Below are 22240 nucleotides of genomic sequence, written 5' to 3'. Positions count from 1 at the left end.
GTGGTTTTAATTACCCATACGGCACACAATATTGATGAAACATGTTTAGAATATCGCAGTAGCTTCTCCATGTCGAATATTTACTTTGTTCTGCACACATAAAAAGATACTTTGAAAGGAATATTGAGCTGAATTATTACAGTAATGTATCCACAATGTTCCTGAGATATGTTGCGTCGTATGGGTAGTGCTATGTTGCGAATCGTAAGGCTAAAATTTCGCAAAAAATATTGTAGAAAAGAGCTGCAAAGAAAGGACAAGATATTTCAGGCTCTAGCCTTGAACAAGAATACGGACATCGAGAAAGTGTACGCGGAAGAGTCTGACAGTGAAAAAGCGACGATGTATCTCTCCGAATTGAAAAGGTTGCAAGAAGTGTACGCTAATGAAGCGGACGATTGGGAAAATCAGAAGGACTCGTTGAAACAGCTGAACAGCGAATTAAAAACTGAGATAGAAAAGCTGAAATTGCAGCTCGATGTTTACGAGCAGAGTTCAAAGATACTAGAAGAAGGTGATGACGAAATAAAAAAGGCTTACACGATTAAAACCAAAGAGTACATAAAAGCTGCCAGCGAGGTTCTCATAATAAACAGAAAAAACGCTGCTCTTCAGCAACTTCTGGACAAAGAAACTATGAAAGCGTATCACGACCATAAGGAAGTGATAAAAAATGAAACATACTTAAGGAGGGCTCATGCTGATGCAAACAAGCACAACAACATTCTTGAACGAGAGATTTCGATATTACAAAGCAACCTGTCCAATTCGGTTAGCAAAACAACGTACAACGAACTTAAAGAGAAGCACAAAGAACTGAGCATACGATATCGCAATTTGTTAGAAAATCATATGGTGTCCCAAAACGATAACGAAACACAGATATTGACGAAGGAGTTGGAACTCTTGAAGCAAGAGAAGAATCAACTCATCGAGTTGTTGCAGAAGGATTATGGTTCCGAAAGTCAGGAGGACTTAACGCATCAGTTGAAGGAAGCCAAGGCTAAGGAATTGCTGGAGAAGCAACGTGCCGATCACGTGACCAGCTTGCAAGAAATCTTGCAGGTCCAGTTATCAAAGTGCGAGGAGAATATCAAAGATGTGACTGCTGCCAAGTCCGAATTACAGGAGGAACTGATAATCCTGCACAAGAGACTCGCGAAAGACGTGTCCTTCGAGAAGTCTCTGCCTATAGACGACAACAGAATGCAGGAATTGAAGGACAGTATCGAGCAGTTGAAGGTGGAAAACGAGAAGTTGACGAAGTCACTTCGAATCTCTGAGGAAGAAGCTGAGAGACAGTATAAATTGAATTCGTTGAACACTTCGGAGTTGGACAGCCTGATGCACCAGATTCTGGACTTGCAAGCTGCCAGTGAAGATAAAGCTACCATCTCAAGGCTCGATTTCGAATTGGCGAGCACGAAAATGGCGGAGATGGAACTGAATGCTCAGAAAGCACGATTGGAGAACGAGGTGTCTAGTTTACAGGAGGAGCTCGATAAAGCAAGGACAACGTGCGAGGGGTTGCGTTCTTATGTGCAGGATTGTCGTAAACAATGCGAAACGCGATGCAGGTGAAATTATTATTTAATGAGTTACTTGGTCCTTCCCTAGCGGCAGGTGAAACCGAAGGTATATAAGGCGACTCGTTAGGGCATGCTGATTTATTAGGTGCAGAAATTAATTCTCTGTCTTTACATTTAATTATTTGTAACTCTGGTCTAATAAGAAATATTTATCTACCACTTTTTTTTTTAATTACATTATACTACTATATGTACTTTTTTTAAATCTGTGGGTCAGAGGAATTGAAGATTGGTTGGTCTTTTTAAAATAAATAATTGGTAAGTTTATCTTAGAAAGGCGTATAATTAATTTCTACATCCAATAAAAAAGAATTTGGATTAAAGGTTTCGATCCTTGTCATGGGTTAAGTGGAAGAAAAAACTGTATGATAGTTTTAGACGTAAACAAAAAGTATTTCTTCATACTGCCTTGGGTAAGAGTAAGCTTTGGAAATAAAGACTGTCGAAGAATGTATTTTTGAATTAAATAGAATTAGAATAGTCTGATAGAATAGGCCGCTTGGGAGGAGAGGACTAAATTTTTATTTACATTGTATAATGACCGGTCGCATTCTAATCATTAGGATCTATTTGCAGAACGTACGTAGACACTATAAGGTTCCTGCAGAATCAATATGCAGGTTCCACTTCCATCAGTGCTTTAGATAGAATAATTTCGTTATCGTCGAAGTTGAACCAAGAACGACAGAACGTTGACTCCGAATTAAAAAATGCGAGAGAGTGCCACGAAAGCGCCAAAGTTCAACAAGAGATGTTAACCAATCGCTTGCAAATTGTCGAGAGCTTGAAGGATATTTTAGAACAACAGATTGGAAGTAATAGCGTGCAGGATATCGTGCAGCGCTTTTCTGAATATTCGCAGTACACTTTAAACGTACGTCTTGTATAAATATTTTTCAATCGTAGCAATTAGTATCAATTCTATTTTATCCGACTTTACTCGATCTGAAATAGCACGAATATAAAAATCCTGAATACTTCTCAGAGTATTTCTGAGAAACACGCACAACTTTTTTTTTTATATAAATTACTTTACTATAGATCGAAAACAGAATAAAATTCTTGTCAATGAAGCTTCGTTTTCGAGAAAGTCGATTTTTAAATGTGTATGTTCAGCGCATGCGTCAACCGAGCAGGACAAGCACACGACAAAATTCTATTCCACATTTTCGATTTATTTTTGACCGAACAATTACCCTTTATTTAACTAAAAATCATTCCATGATGTAAGTACCTAACAACGGCAACATACTCACCACAGCACTACGCTTGAACTAAAATTTTTACATTTGTTTCAAAGCACATGCCTCCCAACTGTCTATTAATTAAATTCCATACGATAATAATACCAAAAATTAACCAGGATTTCAAGTACAAACGAAAGATAACTCAATTGGAGCACGAGTTGCAAATCGTCAACGACAAATTTGCGGAATACGAGTCGCTCGTAACCAGCATGGAACAGGACATGATGCAAGTTCAAAAGGCTTGGTCGAGAGCTCAAGAGAAACACGGGAAAGCCGACGTGCGCAGCACAGGGACCAGCCCAGTGTCTCTAGAAAATAAACACGAATCGGTTCAAGCAACGACAGCGACGCAATCCGGGGAGATACAAACGGATCCTTACACATGTTGTCTGGATAAGAAGGACACGAGCGAAGTTGAAGTTCAGACCGCCTCGCCTCTGAGAAAAACAGGACTAGGGGGATCGCCTTCGAAGGAGAAGCAAACAGAACAGATCGATGCAGCGGAGCACAAGGACGCAGAAACAGAGCAAGAAGAAAAACTAACGCGAATGGAGACCGAGCCGAGAGGACAGACAATGGAGAAAGACGCGACGACGGAAAGGAGCGAGCAGCCCGAGGTGTCCTTGCTTCGCGAGCAATTAAACCAGACTTTAAAACTCGCCTCTGAACGGTCCGTGACATTAGTCATGTACGAATCGCAGATAGCGGAGTACCAAAGGCAGGCGACGGTATTGAAGAAATCGATAGAGAGCAAGGATTCGCAATTAATGCAGAAGGAAAAACTGCTGGAGGAGTACAGGTTATCGTCTCGGCCGGAGCCACCAAGCGCTGACTCCAGTGACAAACTTGCCCTGAAGTCGACGATAAACAGTTTGCAGAAGCTTCTCGGTCAGAAGGAGGAAACCATAACCAGGTATCAGAGTCTGCTGAAGGAGGACAGGGACGAGCACAGCAAGGCTGCTGCTCGATTGCAGGACGAGATCAAGAGCCTGCACGGTCGAATTCAGTCGATGGAGAGCGAGATCCGCGAGTCGAATCAACGAAGTACCGTCGAGAACGTCGAGCCAGAAAAATTGGCCAAAGAGACGACGAATGAGATCGCTGTGAGAACTGTCGCCAAGAGTAACGCCATGCAAGTCGAGGAGGTAGCGAGGCTTCACGAAAAGGTCTCGAACCTCGAGGCGGATCTGAATATCACCAGAGAGTTGAGCGATCGCTGGCATCTGCTAGCTGAAGAGAGACTGAAGCACATGGATGGTATGAGGGAGAGGTGAGTCGATGTAAGAACGAAATGGTGTTCGAAGTACAGTATCTTCCACTTGTAAAAAATAGATGTATCCTGTATAGGATTCAGAGGCTTCGTAAACACTGTCTTTGTTTATCTGGAATGAGGGGAATTTTATCTTGCGATGGAAATTACAAATTATTTTGTGAAAGTCTTATCAATGGATTGGCGAGGACTTCCTGAAAAACATGACTCCAAACGCGACCTTGTTCGGACTACTTTTAATTACATCCTATTCCAGTGATTCTCAAACTGAGAGATACTTATTTTCCAATGAAACGCCTGTAAATGTTGAGCATTTTCGATTAATACCTTCACGACGCTCTTGCTTCTTATTCAGTAATTCAGTCTTATGAAATATGAAATTGTTTGCATTTAATTAGTTAATAAATAAAATTGTTAGGTACTTCTATAAGGGTACGACCTACAGTCAGTGTAAGAGTCGAGACAATGTTGCTAATATACCAAAGACGGAGTAAAAAATTCCTCGAGCTATTAATAATTCCCTGAACAGAAACACGTCGAAAACTTCTGTTTAAATTAAACAATAGTCCAAACGTGGTCATGGTTGGGCTCATTACCATCGAGGGAGCGTTGCCTATTCGTTGATAATACTGCCAAGAAGATACGGAATAAAAATGTCTTTCTCTCTATATATATGCTGTACCTTGCTCAAAACTGAACGCACCTAATTCAATTTCTTACAAATGGAAGTTACGTACCTGCTTCTTCTTGCTCAGACTCGAGGAGCAACACAAAAGCGAGCTCGAGAGTTATCGTGGAGAATTGAAGAAGTGGCAGTCCGAGGCGGACATGCTTCGCAAAGAATTGGCCGAGAATCGCATATTGCTTACGAAAGGGAACATTTCGTTGATGAAGGAGCTGCAGGAGAGGGACGACAAAATTCACGAGCTCAGTCTGACCTGCCAACAGCTTCAGGTACTATACTAGAAGAAAAATAAGAATTCTCAGAGCGCAATGCTCCCAAAACTTTGAACTCATTTCGTTTTTCCTGCGCGAAGAACGAGGTTGAGTTAATGGGGTCTGCGACCAGATCCCAACGAGCCATAACGCACAGTGAGTCCGAAAGGAAGACTCACGAAATTACTTTGGCCTTTAATCGCGATCAGTCGCAGCAACAAGCGCAGACGGAGGTTGTGCGCAAACAGCTGCAGTCGTTGCTGGAAAAGGAGAAAACGTACAAGCACGAAATTTCGGAATTGAAGCAACAACTCAGCCGCAGGTAGTCTTTCATTGGGGAAACTTTCATTTGCGTGGCATAGATTTTCTTACGAACGAGCACATGATTCATTAATTCTATCATAGATACATGGCTGTGAAGTCCCAGGAAAAGAAAACTTCGCAAAGGGAAGCGCAGCTCGAACGTAAAGTGAAGAGTTTAGAAGAAGATCTGGAGAAAGCTCGAACTCAATTAGATCGCGAATTTTTAGTTCAGGAGGCGAAGAAGGTTAAGGTGATGATTTTTGTACAGGATACAGTGATCCCTCGATATAATCATACGAATTATTTATTAGATATTTATTAAAATGTCTGTATTTTTCCATGTATTTTCACGAAGGCGTTATCAATCTATTGATGAGGTGATTGAAACGAGTCCGAACACGACCACGTTCGAACTACTTTTACTTATATATTTCAAAATATTGCCCAATAACGTCTAATTAAAAATAGTTCAAATATAGTCATGTATGGATTCACTTTAATCGGGAGAACCTAACGAGTTCATTGATACTAATCTAGCTAAAATATCATTAAAAAAGATTTCCGAAATAAAATCTCGTCCCTCCCTCGATATAAATACATCGGTATCAAGGAATCACTGTATTTCTGAACTGCAATTACGAAATGCTTCCTGTAGACCGCAGAGGAACTTTCACTATGGGAGAAGCAAAAGAAATGGCAACAAACCGCCGAAAAATTGAAAGAGAAGCTCAAGGAGAAGACAGACGAGTACACGAAATTGCTTTCGAGTTACGACAAACTCCGATCGGTAGTGATGTGTATGGAAAGGGAGAAGTGGTACTTGAAGAGCAAACTAAAAATGGAGAACAGCACCATAGCTGGAGGTCTGTCCGCCAGACCTATCGCAACCACGCAACAAAGCGTGACGGAGGAGCTTCAGAAAGAGTGTCAGAATCTGCGAGAGCGCGTCAAGGAATTAACGGATCGATTAGAGAACGAGGACAACGAGAAGCTTCTGCTAAAAATCGAGGAACAAAAGAGACGTATCGCTGCATTAGAAGTTGTTTCTCAGGTCAGTCGCCGGTTCAACGCGAGTCATTTCACTCTTTATTATTGGAACCAAGTTGCAGGGGTGGGAGTATTCCAAGATTCTATAAGTATTCTGCTTCCTCCACCTCCCCCTCCTCTCGAGTTATATATCCTGACGGTTTTGCATATCCGATAGAAAAGAGGTCACCGTTTCCTTATTTTTCTAAAATAACACTGTGATATTGTGATATTGAACATTCTACTATAAATATGTTTAAAATTAGAGGAGAAGAGGCGCGTTAATATCAAGGAATACAATTGGCTTTGATTCATTTCTTACTATTGTTATTAACCTTGGTAATTCTATCGTTAACAAAATTTAGAACTCATTTTACTTGACAAGCTACGTAGATTTTCTCGAATATATACACGAATGACGAATGTACGATTAACGTAACAATTAATTGAATACCACGGACTGGACGTTTTAACTCGGGAGGGCAGTATTCCGCAGAGAATGGGTGTCCTTCCTCGGGGAAATCCCGTGGCCTCAGCGACGGTCAGGTCCAGTGACGCACCTTTGTGTACATACTTGGCTTAGCAGTCGCGTGTACAGGAAGGACTTGAGATACCGATGAAGATAAAAAATGTCCATGAGTGATGATCACTGCGTTTTCATTGTAGCAGTGTTATTCGTCGCTAGTTTATGTGATAACAAATCCCTGACCAATAGTGAAATGAGCTTTCAACATAATTGTGATCGTTAAATTGAAATTCCCTCTTCTAAAGTACCATGAGTATTCGTACCTTGTATATTTATTGAAGAAATTTGTCTGATTGAAATGAATCCATCATGATTCCAAATAAATTTGTAATTGTAAATATATACGCTTGCGAAGTTTATTCGTGTACATATTTATAATGGAAAATTGATTGGGAAACGTGAAGCCTATCATTTAAATTAGACAAATTTCTTGAATAGATGTAGAGGTTACGAATACTTATGGGACTGTCTGTACACACACACACACACACACATGTATAGATTTAATGAATGTTTGAATAACTCCCACCTCTATCGAGTTTCAATACTACTCCTGGTTGAATACAACTTCCACTCGACGCAGTTCTAATATTTATGAACGTTTCGCAGGGAAACAGCTGCGTGGCGATTGAGTTAGAAAAACTAGAAATGACCAAGGATATCCTCGAGAAAATGAATTTAGCTTTCGAGAGTGAGAATTTCGAGCTAAGGCTCGAGTTAGAAAAGGTGAACGCGGATGTGCCGAGATTGCGAGAGAAAGTCGAGCACTTGGAGAAGTAGGTGTCCCTAAAATCATTTTTCAGGTTTACAGGATGATTAATTACAGAGCAGTTTTACCATTTGTTGGCAAGTGCCAACTACCTTTAAATTGTAAAGGGACAAGGTAAATTAATTGATCAATGCACCAAGTCAGGGAAATTTAAAATGACTGATACAGTCTACTTAGGAACACCGACATTTTTGTAAAACTATTCTCCGATTCAAATGCATGGAATACAAGTATTTTATTCACATCCCGTACATTGCTCACTAATCTTTCCGTCTATGCAGATACATAGAGTTGCTGAAGGTAGAAAAATCGTCAGATTCGACGTCAAGGTTGTCCGACAGAGACTCGCACGACCACGGTTCGAAAAAGTCTATCTTGGAAATGGAGAAGACGATTTTCACGTTGAAACGAATCATCGAGAAATTGCAGGCGGAGAACAAGCGACTGAGGATGGGTTCGAAGAAGAACGACATCATGCATCAGGCACGAAAATAATTTTGCGTATTCGTTGCACCGTGCTCACTCCGTTTACCACTCTTAGAAATTAATGTTTTACTGCACTAATTTTATTTGATTAATAAATTGTATCTTCGCTTATGTATGTATATTTATAAAGTTGTCGCTATGAATCTGCACTGCTACTAGATGTCTCTTTATAATTGTCCTTTCGTTTACTTGAGTTAATTCAAAATTAATGTGCGTTTATTGGTCGTATTGACTTTAAAAAATTCTGAAGCAGAGGGTTAACCATTCATCGATTTTTCTGGTTAGGGCAAATTCGCGACTAGACAGAGCGATAGCGCTCTCCAAAGACAATACGAGGAAGCCCAGAAACGCGTGGTGGCGTTAGAGACGGATCTGCAGCTGGCCGAGCAGAGATTAGTTGCGTTCGAAAGGGCTCAAGCTGAGGATGACGGCGGGGAGATAAAGGTTTTGAAGGATCAGTTGGTCCACAAGTCGGAGCTCTTAGACAAAGTCAAACATTTATTATCTAGGGCGGCCGTGAACGAAAAAAGTCTTCGGCAGCGTGTAACTATATATTTTACTATATATTTTATTTTAGGGTTTAACAAAATACATTTGCAACAAGAGGAACAACACATTAAAAGCTCGTTTGACTTTCAGGTACAGCTGTTGGAATCGAGACAAGCGTTGTCTGTAATACCAGAGTGCCACGTGACGCCTGCCACGGAGTAGTCATCGTTCGGTGAGTCAAATGCTCTTAACGTATTTATTTATTGACGAAAATATTGCAAGAAAAACGAAAGATCCAGCTTTAACGTCTACAGTAGCTATTCATTTTATCCTAATATTTTTAATTGACGAAATCTCGGTGCATAAACTCGAGTAAAAATAGTAGACAAGGAAGAAAAGTTTTTTGTTCAAATTATAGAACTGCATCTTTCGACAATTTAGCGAATATGTATTTTATGATTACTGTGTTCATCATTTTATTATTATACCAATCTTTCTTTCTTCTTGTAATACACACCACTACAATCGTGTGAGATCTGCCGTATCTTGTATTCTTTCTTTCCATCGCGACAGTTTGAGCAACACAAGGCTCTCTTCATTTCATAAACTATCTCCGTTTTCGAAGACATCTCGTAACTCGTTTTCTCTTCTATTCATTAATTGTCACTCGATGCTACTAAACGAATACTTGGAGTATTCCAACCTGAGACCGGTAAGTCAAGAAGTCAGCAACAAATGTACTGGAGAGTTGGAAAGAATGCTTCTGGATGAGAGATGTAGATTTTCTTCTCAAAATATTCTTAATAATTTATTCCATAATAAATTTGCTTTTCAGAATATCTGGAGAAGATTATTCCATTTTTTGTCGGGATTTGTTGTCCCATAAACCACCGTCAAGTCGGGTTCCTTTTACGTGTCGGGCATCACGAGCATTCTTTGTAGCTCCTTGCAGTACCAATTTGTCTTGAAAAATATAATCGTGGTAGCACCGAAATTGCGCCTATCTTTGCACTCTGGCCAAGGATCGTCAAACCAAAGATAAGATGCTCTACGAAGAGTACGAATCGCGCCAGGTTCTGTACCCCTAACTAAAGTTCTCCGTGCGAATTTAGGCGGGTCGTTTGGCGGATATAACGTAATTTTTTACGGCGAGAACTAGTCGCCGATAACCGAAAGCAGGGATTTAGTAATCGTTATCGAGTGCTTGAAGGAATGGTTGGATCGAACCCTCATCCTCGCAGTCGGGGATGAGCTTCCCTTTGTACTTGACGCAAGAATCGGCGCACTTCTGGCCCAGGAAGTACGGCCCGAACATTTTCTTGCACTGGGCGCAGTTCCTTATGCAAACGCCTGGAAATTGCAACAAAACACTTTATTGAACAGTTATCCATTTATCTTCGAATTTAAATTGGGATATTTCTTTGTGTCAATGCGAACTCTCTCTAAGCTCAGAATTTTTTAGCAATAGCGTAACTGTTTGGAAAGGTGATCTTTCGTTATTTTTAGCTTCAAATATTTCTTGAGACGAAATAAAACGATAGCAATATAATTCGAAACTTACCAATGGCTCGATCGAAAGGCGTACCCGCGGCGAGCACAAATATCATAGCTGAGGCTACGAGAATCGCCAATAGTACGCGAGTGGATGACCTCATGGCTGAAACAGATACGGAATTCAGATTAATCAATTAATTTTTAATTAATCGATCACATTGCACGTTTGATTTGTTTTTTATTCCTCGCAAAGAAATAGTCCGATACTAATCACTATCTTCAAAACTCTGACAGCAGTAATTTTCAACATGAACAACTTTACACTAAAACTTAATTAGCAACAATTTTTATCGCATCGATGATCATGGAAATGGTTTGAGTCAATGTTTTACTTGGCAAGTAATAACTCGAACATAAATCTTCAAACGCAGTTTCATCATTCTTTATGCTCGTCTAGCTTTACTACGAACAACCACCCCTCAATGTATTTACCATCGTTAGGTTAACACCACATAGATAATCGTACACCGCTTATTTTTCTGCCCTTTCATATTATAAGGCGGAAAATATTACCCAGAATTTACTTCTACCACTCAAGGTGACGATTGTAAAGAAACATATAGATAATCGCCACGTTTACCTTAGGGCCTAAGAGGGAAGTCGAAACGTGATAAACAATGTGATAAACGTGATAAACAATATTAAACATGGAAAACCACCGCCTACGAGATCAGCCATTACCCTCCTTTCTTATTTACCGCACGACAGTGCCAACAGGATCTAAAAGCGAGAAGATAGCGAGGCTCGATAACCGTGAGGTTCGTCAGCCGCTCGAATCGTCGCGAAAAAATTCACCTGTAAGTTTCCAGAGTGCAAGGCGAGTCCTGGTGAAGGTAGAGCTAACAGGATACGGGTACCTGACGTTCGCTAGCCTCTGGCGGGATGCACGCGGCTCGCATCGGTATCGTGTTCACTTTCCACGATTAATTACCGGTCTCGGGCAATCCCCGATAAGGATGACAGAGAAACCGGCTGGGAGGGAGAGAGACGGCGAGAGAAACCCATGAACTTTCAGGGATAACTCTGACGTCGAGACGGTCGAGCGCAATACGCGTTGTTCGGCGCACAAGCGGGCAAATCTCCTATCTAGATATAAATTTCCAAGAATGTGCAGTAAACGACGTGGATAACTTTTTATTCTAGCACATTTTTTCTTTTTTCTAATAAATTCTGCTTCAAGTAATACTCGAAAAGTTGCTTAAATTGGTTCACTTTTCAGATCTAGCTTTGTACATTATTCTAAAATATTTGAAAGCAATTGAATTATGCTAGTGTATGCTACAATTACGTGCATTAGTCTCTTATACTCTAGTTCCACGGAATGATGAGATAAAACAAAAATATGAGTTCGCCTGTTAGAATCAATTCTTTGGTTAAAAATGAATCGAAAAGTCCTTTTCCGTTTTACAATCTGCCCTTTCGTTGTCGAGATACAAGCGGTCCAAGTCACCTGAGTGGTCGCTTTCGCAGTCGTGTGATCGGCTGATTGGAATACAAAATGGCGAGCGCTGGAGAACTCGAACTGTTTATATCTGGATAACGAAGCTTTAAATTACAAAATGGTAAAGGACTTCTCGATCCCTTTTTACATAAGGAATTGATCCTGAACATGATTCCACAATTCTGCTAAGTTCCAACTATATAATTCATACATATAGATAGGAGTGTGCGAAGAGTCACGTAAATTTCGAAACACTGTTTTCGTCCATAATAATTTCCACTATTATAATCGATATATATCTGTAAATACCTGAAGAGGGACGAAACGTCGTCGTCGTTTTAACACAGTATTCCTTGCATGGTTACAAGATATTCGATCAAGTAACTGTTCGCACTCACGCATGAACAAGGAAATCTTCCTAAACGCAATCGTAAATCGCCACCTTTAATTCGCAGTTCGTTTAATAAAAAATTGAATTTCGAATCACAGAACGAAATGTCTCACGAGGAATTCAAAGTAAAACAAAAAAATTCAATCGAATCGACCGAGTATCACGAAGTTCTTTTTATTTGTCATCTATTATTCGAGATTGCCAATAAAGAACACGGAACGAAGAAGCAGAAGCGTGGTTCCTTAACGAGCCCGAAATTATCCTTCCGTTTCGCGGGCCGTCGATATTTATGTGTGTGTCTCTCCAATGGTATTTCGCTCGGGCGCCTCGACTCCCATGCCAATGTATCGCCGTAGCAATTTATTTTTCCCTTTCTTTCTTTCCATTTCGTATAGTTATTTTTTTCCTCTTTTTTTTTTTGTACACGCTGTCATTTATAACCGGAATCTCGCATCATCGCACTTCCGCGTTCTTCTTAACGGCCGCATTGTGAACACATATAAAGATAATAAATATGGATGGAAGGTGTCTCTTTATCCGTGCCTCTCCGTTCCACCGTCGAGACCGTCTCTTTCTCTCGTCTCTCCAGGAAGCACTTGAAGATTCAAGACCAAGGATCGAATCGATCGTTGCCGCGCGGGCCCGATGTTAACGGACCGATCGAGCCGCGGAAAATAGTCACGTTTACGGATCAACGGACCTGGATCGCGTTAATCCTCAATGCCAGACTGATTTTACCCAATTTTCTCTTCGACGCACGCGTGCAATTGTTTCGGGAACGATCGACGATGTTTTGAACGCCGTTTTTCGGCCGAAATTTAACGTTTTATTTCGTTTTCTATTTTATTTGCTCGACGACATTGTCGCCAGGATTGTGTAAGTGTCTACCGCGAGTTGAACGTGTTCGGGTTACACAGGTTGATGCTTAAAGCGGTGTTTGAGACTCTGGGATTGGCACGCTGTCGAATGTAGCGTATGTAGGAAATTAATTGGAGTGTACGGTTTTGGAGGTGCTCGTGTGATATTTACCTGGTTGTTGACGGTGCTGATCGAGCCGAGGCTGTTGGAATTGATAAAACCAGACGAGTGACACTGAGCACCGTACGATGACGGCCTTATATATCCGTAGAGGCCAGATTCATCCCTCGGTCGAGGGAAACCCCGCTGCCTATCTTACCTTAATTCGATTTCTTCGATTTCCTGCACTCAGAATCGCGAAACGTTCCGACGGGATTCGTGCGGAAATTTCGATCGATCGACGCTGAGCAACTATAATTGCTTAAAGGGGACAGGGTTGTCACCGCTCAGAGCTGTCTTGGGAAACAGTCGTCAGCGTCGTCTTATCGCAGAAATATCTGAGATTCAACTTATTCGGTTGTTTAATCACGATGTCGCCGGTCCAAACTTTCATTGATAATTGAAGAACGACAGTGGATTAGATTTATCGTGTGTTTATATAATTTTTAGTGTGATTATTCCGATCAATTTTCAGTGGATTGGTGTTTGGATGCTGCATGGATTTTTTTTTAGATTTTATGTGAAATTTTGAGGGGTGTATTTATTGTTCGAACAAATTTTTATTCGTTAAAGTGTGACGTATTGGACAAAATGGGTTACCAAGAAATTTGTTTCGGTTTATTGATTTTTATTGACGTAATGATTAAAAGAAACTGAACAGCCACTTCCCTTCGTGTAGTTCCATCGTTGAATTAATTTTCCTCGCTTTCTTGATTCAGTTGCTTCTTTTAGAAAGTTTTCCAGTCCTTTGCGTGTTTGCGAGTGAAGGTGTGATTATCAATGGGTCGAATCCTTTTGTATACGTCAGTAATATAAACAGAGTGTACAGGAAAGTGTAGGAAATGCGCGAAGATCGTATCGTAGTACAATAATGACTTAACAGATGACGTAGTACGTTAGAAATTACTTGTGTAACTGGACGAAATAACGTCAAAGAATTGCAGGAAATGCCCACTTTCTGACAGTGAATGTCTGCAAGGATGGATATCCTAGTTATGGTAAATAGATGGCAATTTATTGTAATTGCACTTTAGCTGTTGATGTAACGTTGCTGATGTAAATGGTACTTTTTCTAAATGCCACTGCGTATATGTTGATCCTTCGTTACGATACCAAACAATCCCGTGTTTCTCTTTCCGAGTAAGGTGAAGTACTCCTACACTAATTACGCGAGTAGCATATCTATACATTCCGGGCTTGTAAATAAGAATGGATAGACGAAAATGGAGGACAAGGTCTCATTGTAAACATCGACTGTTTATTTTAACATTTTATATCCAAGGTGTACACACATTTAACGATGCAATTTTTATATAAATACAACGATAACATAAAACAATTATTCGCAACTACTCCAGAACTAGTTTTCAAGAGTAAACACTGTAGTAAACAATGAAGGTTAATAGGTACTTTATTTTCTTATATAGTAACAACCAAATCACTAATTTTCTCAACAAATCTCCTGAGCGTTTTGTTTCGCTCAAGTCTTATTACAGAGTTACTTAAAACGAATTTTATATATATTTTAGTTTAGCTTTCTTTAAAAAAAAACAGAACAAATTTTTGTAGTAAAGTATCAATAAGCAGAAATACAACCAATTCTATATTATAACTGTTTACCATGAACAGCCCAAGTCAACCACATTACGTAACTTCGTTTTATTTGCTATTTCCTTTAAAACTAGAGTCATCCTGCGAATATTTACTACCACCATCCATGGAAAACCTTGATAGAAAATCTGCTCCGTTTCCGAATCGCGAAAAGAAACCTTTCCTCCCGTCGTCGCTGAAAAGAGAGCTCAGAAAATCATCCGTGTTGTAATCTTTCCCATTTTTTTTTGTTACGTATTTGTTACTCCTTTCGTTATCATTTGTCCTCGCATAAGTGTCACCGAAGTTACTGGCATGCGATGGGAAATAATCCAATCGCTCCTCGGGATCCTCTCGTTCCACCGACCAGCCTCTAGACGCATTATCACTTTCGGATTCATTAAAGAAACCTGGAACTCGTTTCCTGCTCTCTCCGTAAATGGCCCGCGTCTCCTTACCGAGCAATTCCAACTTTTTCATTATCGGATCGTCCTTAAGAAATTCGTCTAAATTGAACGGCCTTTTGTACTCGTTTATATCGAAAACTATAGGCTCCAGTCGCTCTGTCGTGCTCTCCTCGCGCCATTTTTCTTTGGAATCTTCCTCCGACTCGCGACCTTCGTTCCTTCCCGAATTTTCTTCTGGATCGTTCATTAATTCCGACGAGTGGCCACTCTTCTCCTCGGTTGGATCCTTTTTCACGTATTGGAATATTTTATCTTTGTCTGCGGATCCAGAATCTTTCGAAGGTTCAGAAGGTTCCTCAGACTCGACACTTTTGTCATCCCTTGAATTTTCTTTTAATTGGTTTCTCTCGCCACCCAGATACTTTCCCAAGTCTTTCAAAATTGTATCTCCCTTGCTTTTCTTGGATTCTCCACCAGAGGAAGCCTCCACGTTCTTCTCCAGGTCTGTGACTACACCTGGATCGACAGAATCAACGTCCTTCTGGATCTTCCCCCTGTTGGCCTGACGATCTTGTTCGTCCAAACTCTCTTCTCTGATATCTGAATAATCTGGCACATCCACGTATGGAATTTTTGCAGGATCGTAGACTGGATTGCCCTCAGTTTCGTTAACTTTTTCTTGAATGTCCTGTATGTTGACATAAGTTCTATTATTTTTCTGTTCGTCAATCGACGTGGACACTATCGAGTGATCTAAAGACAGCTGAGATTCTGTGCTACTTTCAGATTTCTCTTCCAAAAGAATTTTGGAGTCTTCGGACATTTTAGGCCACGTTGAGTCCTCGTTCTCTTCACTCTCATCTAATTTCTTCTGAATTACTAGCGCAGGTCTGTTCAGGTCCTCCACTTCTGAATGATCCTCCTCGATCGTCGTGTTTTTACTGTGATTTTCATTATTTATCGACGATTTTATCGCTGCATCACTCGCAGACGGTGATTTTTTATCACTCCTCCAGGAATCTTCGTCCGTATCGTTGCATTTCGAGAATATTGGAAGGTAACTATGCTTCCTGGATCCCACAAACGGATATTTCATTCTGAACGTTGGCCGTGACGAGTTCACAGAGTTCAAGACCCCATTGTTGCGCACACCGTCGAAGTTTAAGTTCATGGCTTCGGACAGGTACTTGCCGCTGAGTCGTTTCTGCTCCTCGTAGCTGAGATTCGGATGACGATAGAATCTGTCCGTCGATGGAACGCGTTTTTTGGGGCCTACGTGATCGGACCTTTCGTTCAAGGAACGCTTCGAGCGATCAACAACGATACCTTTCTCCTGACCATTGAAATTTAACTTGTTGGATGCCTCGAACTCTTCAATGGCTCTTTGCCTTATTAAATTCACGACCTTTGAGACGTCTGACGCCAAATTCGAATTTAGATTCGTGTTATTTGAAAGTTCACTCAGGTTTTTGGATAAGTATCGAGTTAATGCATTGTTCGAATCATTTCCGTTTATTTTTATAGCGTTCGTTGGTGACGTAGTTGTATCGTGGGCGCCAGAGAGCAATTTGGGATCATTCTCTGTTCCTGCACTTTTTGACTGTTTTTTCTTTCCTCTGATTCCTTTCGAAAGCTTCCGCTCAGGATTGCGTCTCGAATCTGAGCTGAACGTATTTTTCGATCGGTCGTTTTCGGTGCTCTGAAAAGTTTGAATCTCTGTTAACACGATACATTTCGATGGTACTAACTAGATATTCTGTTCCTTTGCAATCCTCGCTATAACTCAGTTCAGGTTTCTTTTTTTTTTTGCGCTAACCTAAACTGAATCAATGAAAAGAATTTGATTAAAATTTCAATTAATACTCCATAATGTATTTATTTAACACTCGGTAGTACTTCAGAAAAATGTCTCGAAATTGTTAGAGTGCAAAGGATCATCCCTTATCGATGGACATTTAGGAAGCTTCGAGGAATTGGGGGAAGAATTCACAAAAACTGATGAAGGTTCCATAAATGGCACTCTTGTTAATGTGACTTTATTCGATGAAGGTACTTATGTACAAAATACAATATATAAACAGGGGTTGGGTGTACAGTGGCTCAGGAAGTATGTTGTTTACCCTTCTTCGTTCACTTGCAAGGAATCATGCTACTCGAAACAATTAAAGGATCCGTTGAATTCAGACATATTTAATTTTTAGAAAGCAAAAAGATCCCTGTGTATTTTCACAGAGTGTTTAACTTATCCTCTCAACATGCTAAATCTTCTCGGTTACCTGCATTTACTCAAATAAACGATCCTTTGATTATTACGAGTATACTATAAGGTGGCAACTTCGAGCCAGTTACCCGAGCCACCGTGCACACCTATATGCATACGCGATACAATACAGTAATACCTCAAGCAATCTAAAGTGCTATTCCATTGTACCAGACTCACACACTCCACACCTTCACACCCTTCCTCTTGTTCGATTTAAATTTAAATGTAGAAAAGGGACAGTGACACGTCTACAACGACGATAATAAAAAAGATGTATCGGTTCAAGTAGATATACGTCAATGGAGTTTATATAATAATATACTTTGTTACAATAATATAAATATCTACGACGTTTTAGTGCTATCTATAACTCGTTACTTTAAGGCGATTTCTGAGGCTAGTAAAGGGCTAATAGTTTATGGCTCGACGTTTGATCAACTTAACTCTCTCTATTCTGTGCGGGATGTGCTAATAATGCGGGATTCAACCTGAACTTTCGATAAAGTTTTCTATTAATATAACGTTTGCATCATTAACCGAGCGAGTGAAATATATTATCGAATGAAATTGCTTATCGACTATCCAGTTCGACCTGGCAGTGACTCCATTAATACTATCACGATGCTTGGCTATCACTCTTCGTTTAGTAAATCGCATGGAGTCTTAGAATCTTGGAGGTGACTCGATTTTTGTAAGTGAAATGAAAGTTTCATTGTTCGAGAGATGTAGATTGTGCGGGCATGATGATATCGCTTGTAAAATGAAATTTCTACCAAACGATTACTTCGATCGGTTTCAATTAACAGTGCATTAAATGCATCGTTATGGTCCCTGTGTTCAGGGTGTCTGTTATTCGTGGCTGTGATTAAGAGAAGGCACGGATTTACTAAAGGCTGGTCGAAAATGTAGAATAACGTTTAAATTACAGTTTCAATTTAGTACACGTAAACGTAAACCATTGTAAACGAATCTGCTGCAAAAACAAGTTGATCGGTCCAAAGTCAATTTGCTCGAGAAAATCATTTAATTCTACGTCTTCTCCTTAATTTGTAACGAACAGTTACCCTCAATCTGCACCACGAATTACGGGACACCCTGCATTTCCTAATTTCCTGTGCACGGCTAGCGCCTAGGAGTGCTACAACGCGTGCGATCGTGCGAGGGTGAATTAAACAACGTACCTTTCAAAATTACATACAAAAATAACAAAAGGAAGAGCAATGATTGCACTGTTTATTCGGGTATTTGTAAAAATTTACGATTCAGTTGACATTTACAGTACGTTACGCTCGCCATGGAAAGTAGGTTGACACGATAGAAATTCGTTAAGAAAATGTATTTTCAACTTTTAAGAACTCGCGGATTCTTACTGAAAAAACACTGTAATTACCGCGTAATATTAATACAGTGCCCAGAAAATTGATTCAATTTTAAAGTGAGATCTTTTAATAAAATCCATCGAATGTTTTCTATAAGTAAAATACACTTAAATTTAGAAAATTCAAAAAATCACTGTTGTGATACGCGGTATGATCGATTAAAATTATATGCGAAATGCGATGTTGTCCAAATGGACACCACCAATGGCCAATGGAATAGTTTCGGATAATTATTCAGAATACGTGCATCCCAGTTTTCGTACTTCTTTTTTTATCAGATTTTGATATTCAAAAAGAAACGAGACGTTTTCCAAGTTCGTCAACGTACTTGCAATAGCGAGAGTGATTTCGCGAATAACCGATGCTCACTTTACTTTCTGAATCCCAGAAACGAAGCGATCCCGTTAATATTCTCGAAGAAGAGTCGCAATATCTGCTCTCTGTCGTAGTCGTTCCGCACCTTCTTCGGTCTCTGGCGTCTTCGCACATCAAGCAAGTGTTCCTCCACCAATCGCTACAGTACAATATAGGTTTACATTGTGGGTGCCAGTGCCGTTTGATCCTTCGTAGAAAATTTTGGGAGAAATCTGTCTCGGGATCTTCTTTCGTTCGTCAGTGTACGTTCCTCTCGAGCGAGTATCGTGTCGTGAGTTCGAGACGTTAAGGGATGGTATCGTTACAATCGAGAAACATAATTTTAGGTGGGTGTCCCAGAAATTATTGCGGAATTTTAGTCGCAATGGTTCTTTCGCTATTTCACGAGTATTCGTTGGAATAAATTGCAGTTGAATCTTGATATAAACGGGATAAAAATGAGGAAGTCACGGTAAAGCGATTACAAGGGATTTCCCTGTAGTCACAATTTATTTCAAGAATTCTGTTCACAGGAAGTAAACTGTATTTATTTTTTGACAGTTACAAAGTCACCCTTTTGAAAGTATGTTTTATTATTCTCCAATTATAGTTTATCGATTTAAGAGATTGAAATGCGTAATATTTTCTGGGATACTTCTATTTTCCGTGACAGAGGTGAAGACTAGACGTCGAACATACTAATCGCGCTATCCACCTTCAGGCAGTTAACATTAGCTACGTGCTACTATGTACATTCTGTGCTATTACGTTCTGTGTTATTATTATCTGTTACGATTACGACTTACTATGTATGGGTAATAAATTAGATAGACTGGGCAACCGATGTAGAAAAATATACAAGAGTACAAGAAAAGGGACGAGATTCTGGCGTATCAAAGATTATCTAGAATCGCGGAAGAAGGTGTAAAAGTAGAAGCGATAGTCATTGGTTCGTCTGTTGGGGTAATCTTTCAGTTTTTCCATTTCCAAGTAAACAAAGAATTGTGTAATTCCAGTTACCATTGAATCTGAAAAGGGATTCTATCTGACGTTTTTCTGGTATATTTAATTTTGTCTCCATCGATAATGTATTCTTTAATTGAAATTAATTTACATTTTATATCAAAGTTCGGGAAATGACCGAAAAGAAAAAACATTGCCTCGCGGTTCTTTGATCGAATGTAAGTTGTGGGATGGAATTTACGTTGGACACGGTTTCTAGCAGAGTTTGGTCAGTGATCAAAACAGTGTTTGCCTCACGATATAAATATTAGAGTATTCGACAGGTATTCGAACATGTTTAACGCATGATGTTCTACCATCGAGTAGGTACACGTACCTCTACATTCTATTAGGTAACTCTAATACGAACTAGCGATAACGAGCGATCTGGAGTGCATGGTTATCGATCGTTTCACAACCTGTTAATCCATGAAAATCGTGCAATCGTACGCAACGTTTGCCTTGCGGCGCAGCCAGTGATGGGCAAAACTCTTATCAACGTACAAATTTCGAATAACGAATAAAACGATTTTTCATTCGTTACTTGTATAATAAAAATTGGAGTTTGAAATCATACATTAAATTACTTCAGAATGAGCTGCTTCGGATTCAAATTTAATCGTTGCGCGTTGAATAAAATTTTGCTCGTCTTCGAGCGCAACGCAGACACAACTAACTGTTCTATTATATAGACTAAAACACTTCCAAAGCAATTATGAAAAGCAGTCGACGTGAGAAGTTGTTCTACGTAAATGCATACTGGTCTCGCAATGGTCGTGCTTGCAATCCATACGTTATTGCTCTTTTGGCAATCATTACTGGCAAAATACGCGAAGTTCGATGATTGTTTAATGATGTCCGTGTACAATGGCTCGTGTTCAGAATCGTCCACCATTCTCGACTTTGTATCTTTATTCGTATACGCATAACTGTACAGATATTTGACCTGTGCTGTGATTCTTTCAAATCTAAAAGTTAATCAAAAATTTATGAAGCTTGAACAAAGTACCTTTCACTAAATAATAGGGCACTCGTGTTAGAACAATTCTGTCAAAAAGTAAATGTTTTCTTTCTAGTGTGCTTTTTATGAAGATCAATATAAAAAGATGAATGGTGGATATTCACAACGATTTACTGTACTTAAAAAAAAATTCTTGCCCAATTGTAACTTCGAATATTCAACTGTGAACGTTGCAGAACTTAAGTATAATCGTTCGAGGTAAAAGTATCAGTAGTTGATCATGTACCGGAGTTTCACGCTCCCAGAAAAAGAGACTGAAAACAAGTTGGTCATGTTCGTAATAACATTGGACATGGTATATGCAATCCGTAAGTGTCCCTAACGAAACAAGTGTCGTTTTAAATTTCATAATGTTCTTCAGACAAACTTAGTTTCCTTAAAAGAATATGTAATTGTATGTTTAATCATGGCTACGTAACTTCCTTGTTTCTTTCGAAATCGTTTGCTTTGTGCATCGGAACAGTTTCTTTCTTATTGCTTCCTGAATTAAAAAGAAGAGCTTGTAGAAAAAAAATTCTACCGGAGCTGGAAATTTACATTTTCCGGAAGGATCAACTACTGTTACGTTCACCTTACCTAGATGCACGTAAAAAAAAAAAGTACAAAAAAGTAGAAGAGACTACGATCAAATTGCAATTTATATTCGATCCAAGTCGCTACGTCTCGATTGAATATAAACGACAATTTTTGTTCGGCAATAAATTAAGGTTACGGTGTCTCTATGTTAATCATGGGGGTGAATTACAATTACTTAAGGTCGCTAAAGGGTCTATCGCGATGGTCTACCGTATCCGTCCGTCTGCTACGTGTCCCTAAGCTGTTTCAAAATGCAGCGTGCAGACGCTTTCTAGTTCGCTACGCTACAGTACCGTAAATGTGTCTCGAGTAAGGGGTGCCTAAGGGTCGTGCTTCTCGGCTCGTGACTGTTCTTGGCTACGTGATGGTGTTCGTCTAGGCGGTCTCTACTCTTATTTCTAAAAAAGAGCCGTTTTACTTTCCGTACGGTTGATAATAGCCCTCTAGATTACTCACGTATTGCGCGTGATTGTGAGTGGGGTATTCGGCCCATTTAGTTAGGTCCATGCTGGGGAGAATTCCGCTCCTACACGGCACTCGAGGGTTTCTGTGAAGCAAACGTCCATTTTAGTACCGGTGGGGTTGTTTCGAAAGAATTTATTCC

General features: G+C 39.8%; 2 protein-coding genes across 6 annotated transcripts in view; one reads left to right on the top strand and one right to left on the bottom strand.

Moving 5' to 3' along the window:
• Nucleotides 1–22240, top strand: part of LOC128889547 (centrosomal protein of 290 kDa) — a 76218-nt gene that overhangs the window by 3174 nt on the left and 50804 nt on the right. The window contains exons 13-23 of one of the 2 annotated variants that reach the window (XM_054147263.1): nucleotides 237–1577; nucleotides 2166–2463; nucleotides 2953–4106; nucleotides 4862–5060; nucleotides 5144–5364; nucleotides 5448–5595; nucleotides 6001–6396; nucleotides 7507–7673; nucleotides 7948–8149; nucleotides 8438–8695; nucleotides 8792–8873. In XM_054147263.1, coding sequence (XP_054003238.1) covers nucleotides 237–1577; nucleotides 2166–2463; nucleotides 2953–4106; nucleotides 4862–5060; nucleotides 5144–5364; nucleotides 5448–5595; nucleotides 6001–6396; nucleotides 7507–7673; nucleotides 7948–8149; nucleotides 8438–8695; nucleotides 8792–8863 — 4456 coding nt within the window. In that variant the 3' untranslated portion in view covers nucleotides 8864–8873. Of the gene's footprint in view, nucleotides 1–236; nucleotides 1578–2165; nucleotides 2464–2952; nucleotides 4107–4861; nucleotides 5061–5143; nucleotides 5365–5447; nucleotides 5596–6000; nucleotides 6397–7506; nucleotides 7674–7947; nucleotides 8414–8437; nucleotides 8696–8791; nucleotides 8874–22240 lie in introns of those variants that run through there. The other variant, XM_054147264.1, reaches the window with a different exon arrangement.
• The window catches only part of LOC128889548 (peroxidase), a 32943-nt gene continuing 24581 nt past the window's right edge, over nucleotides 13879–22240 (bottom strand). Inside the window, exons 16-18 of one of the 4 annotated variants that reach the window (XM_054147267.1) lie at nucleotides 22093–22183; nucleotides 19053–19197; nucleotides 16636–16740 (exon numbers count right to left, since the gene is read on the bottom strand). In XM_054147267.1, coding sequence (XP_054003242.1) covers nucleotides 19054–19197; nucleotides 22093–22183 — 235 coding nt within the window. In that variant the 3' untranslated portion in view covers nucleotides 16636–16740; nucleotide 19053. Of the gene's footprint in view, nucleotides 16741–17040; nucleotides 22035–22092; nucleotides 22184–22240 lie in introns of those variants that run through there. The other 3 variants (XM_054147265.1, XM_054147266.1, XM_054147268.1) reach the window with 3 other exon arrangements.

Source organism: Hylaeus anthracinus, unplaced genomic scaffold (genome assembly GCF_026225885.1).
Source record: "Hylaeus anthracinus isolate JK02 unplaced genomic scaffold, UHH_iyHylAnth1.0_haploid 11997, whole genome shotgun sequence".
NCBI classification, from domain to species: Eukaryota; Metazoa; Arthropoda; class Insecta; order Hymenoptera; family Colletidae; genus Hylaeus; species Hylaeus anthracinus.
This window is presented reverse-complemented; position numbering and strand designations above follow the sequence as displayed.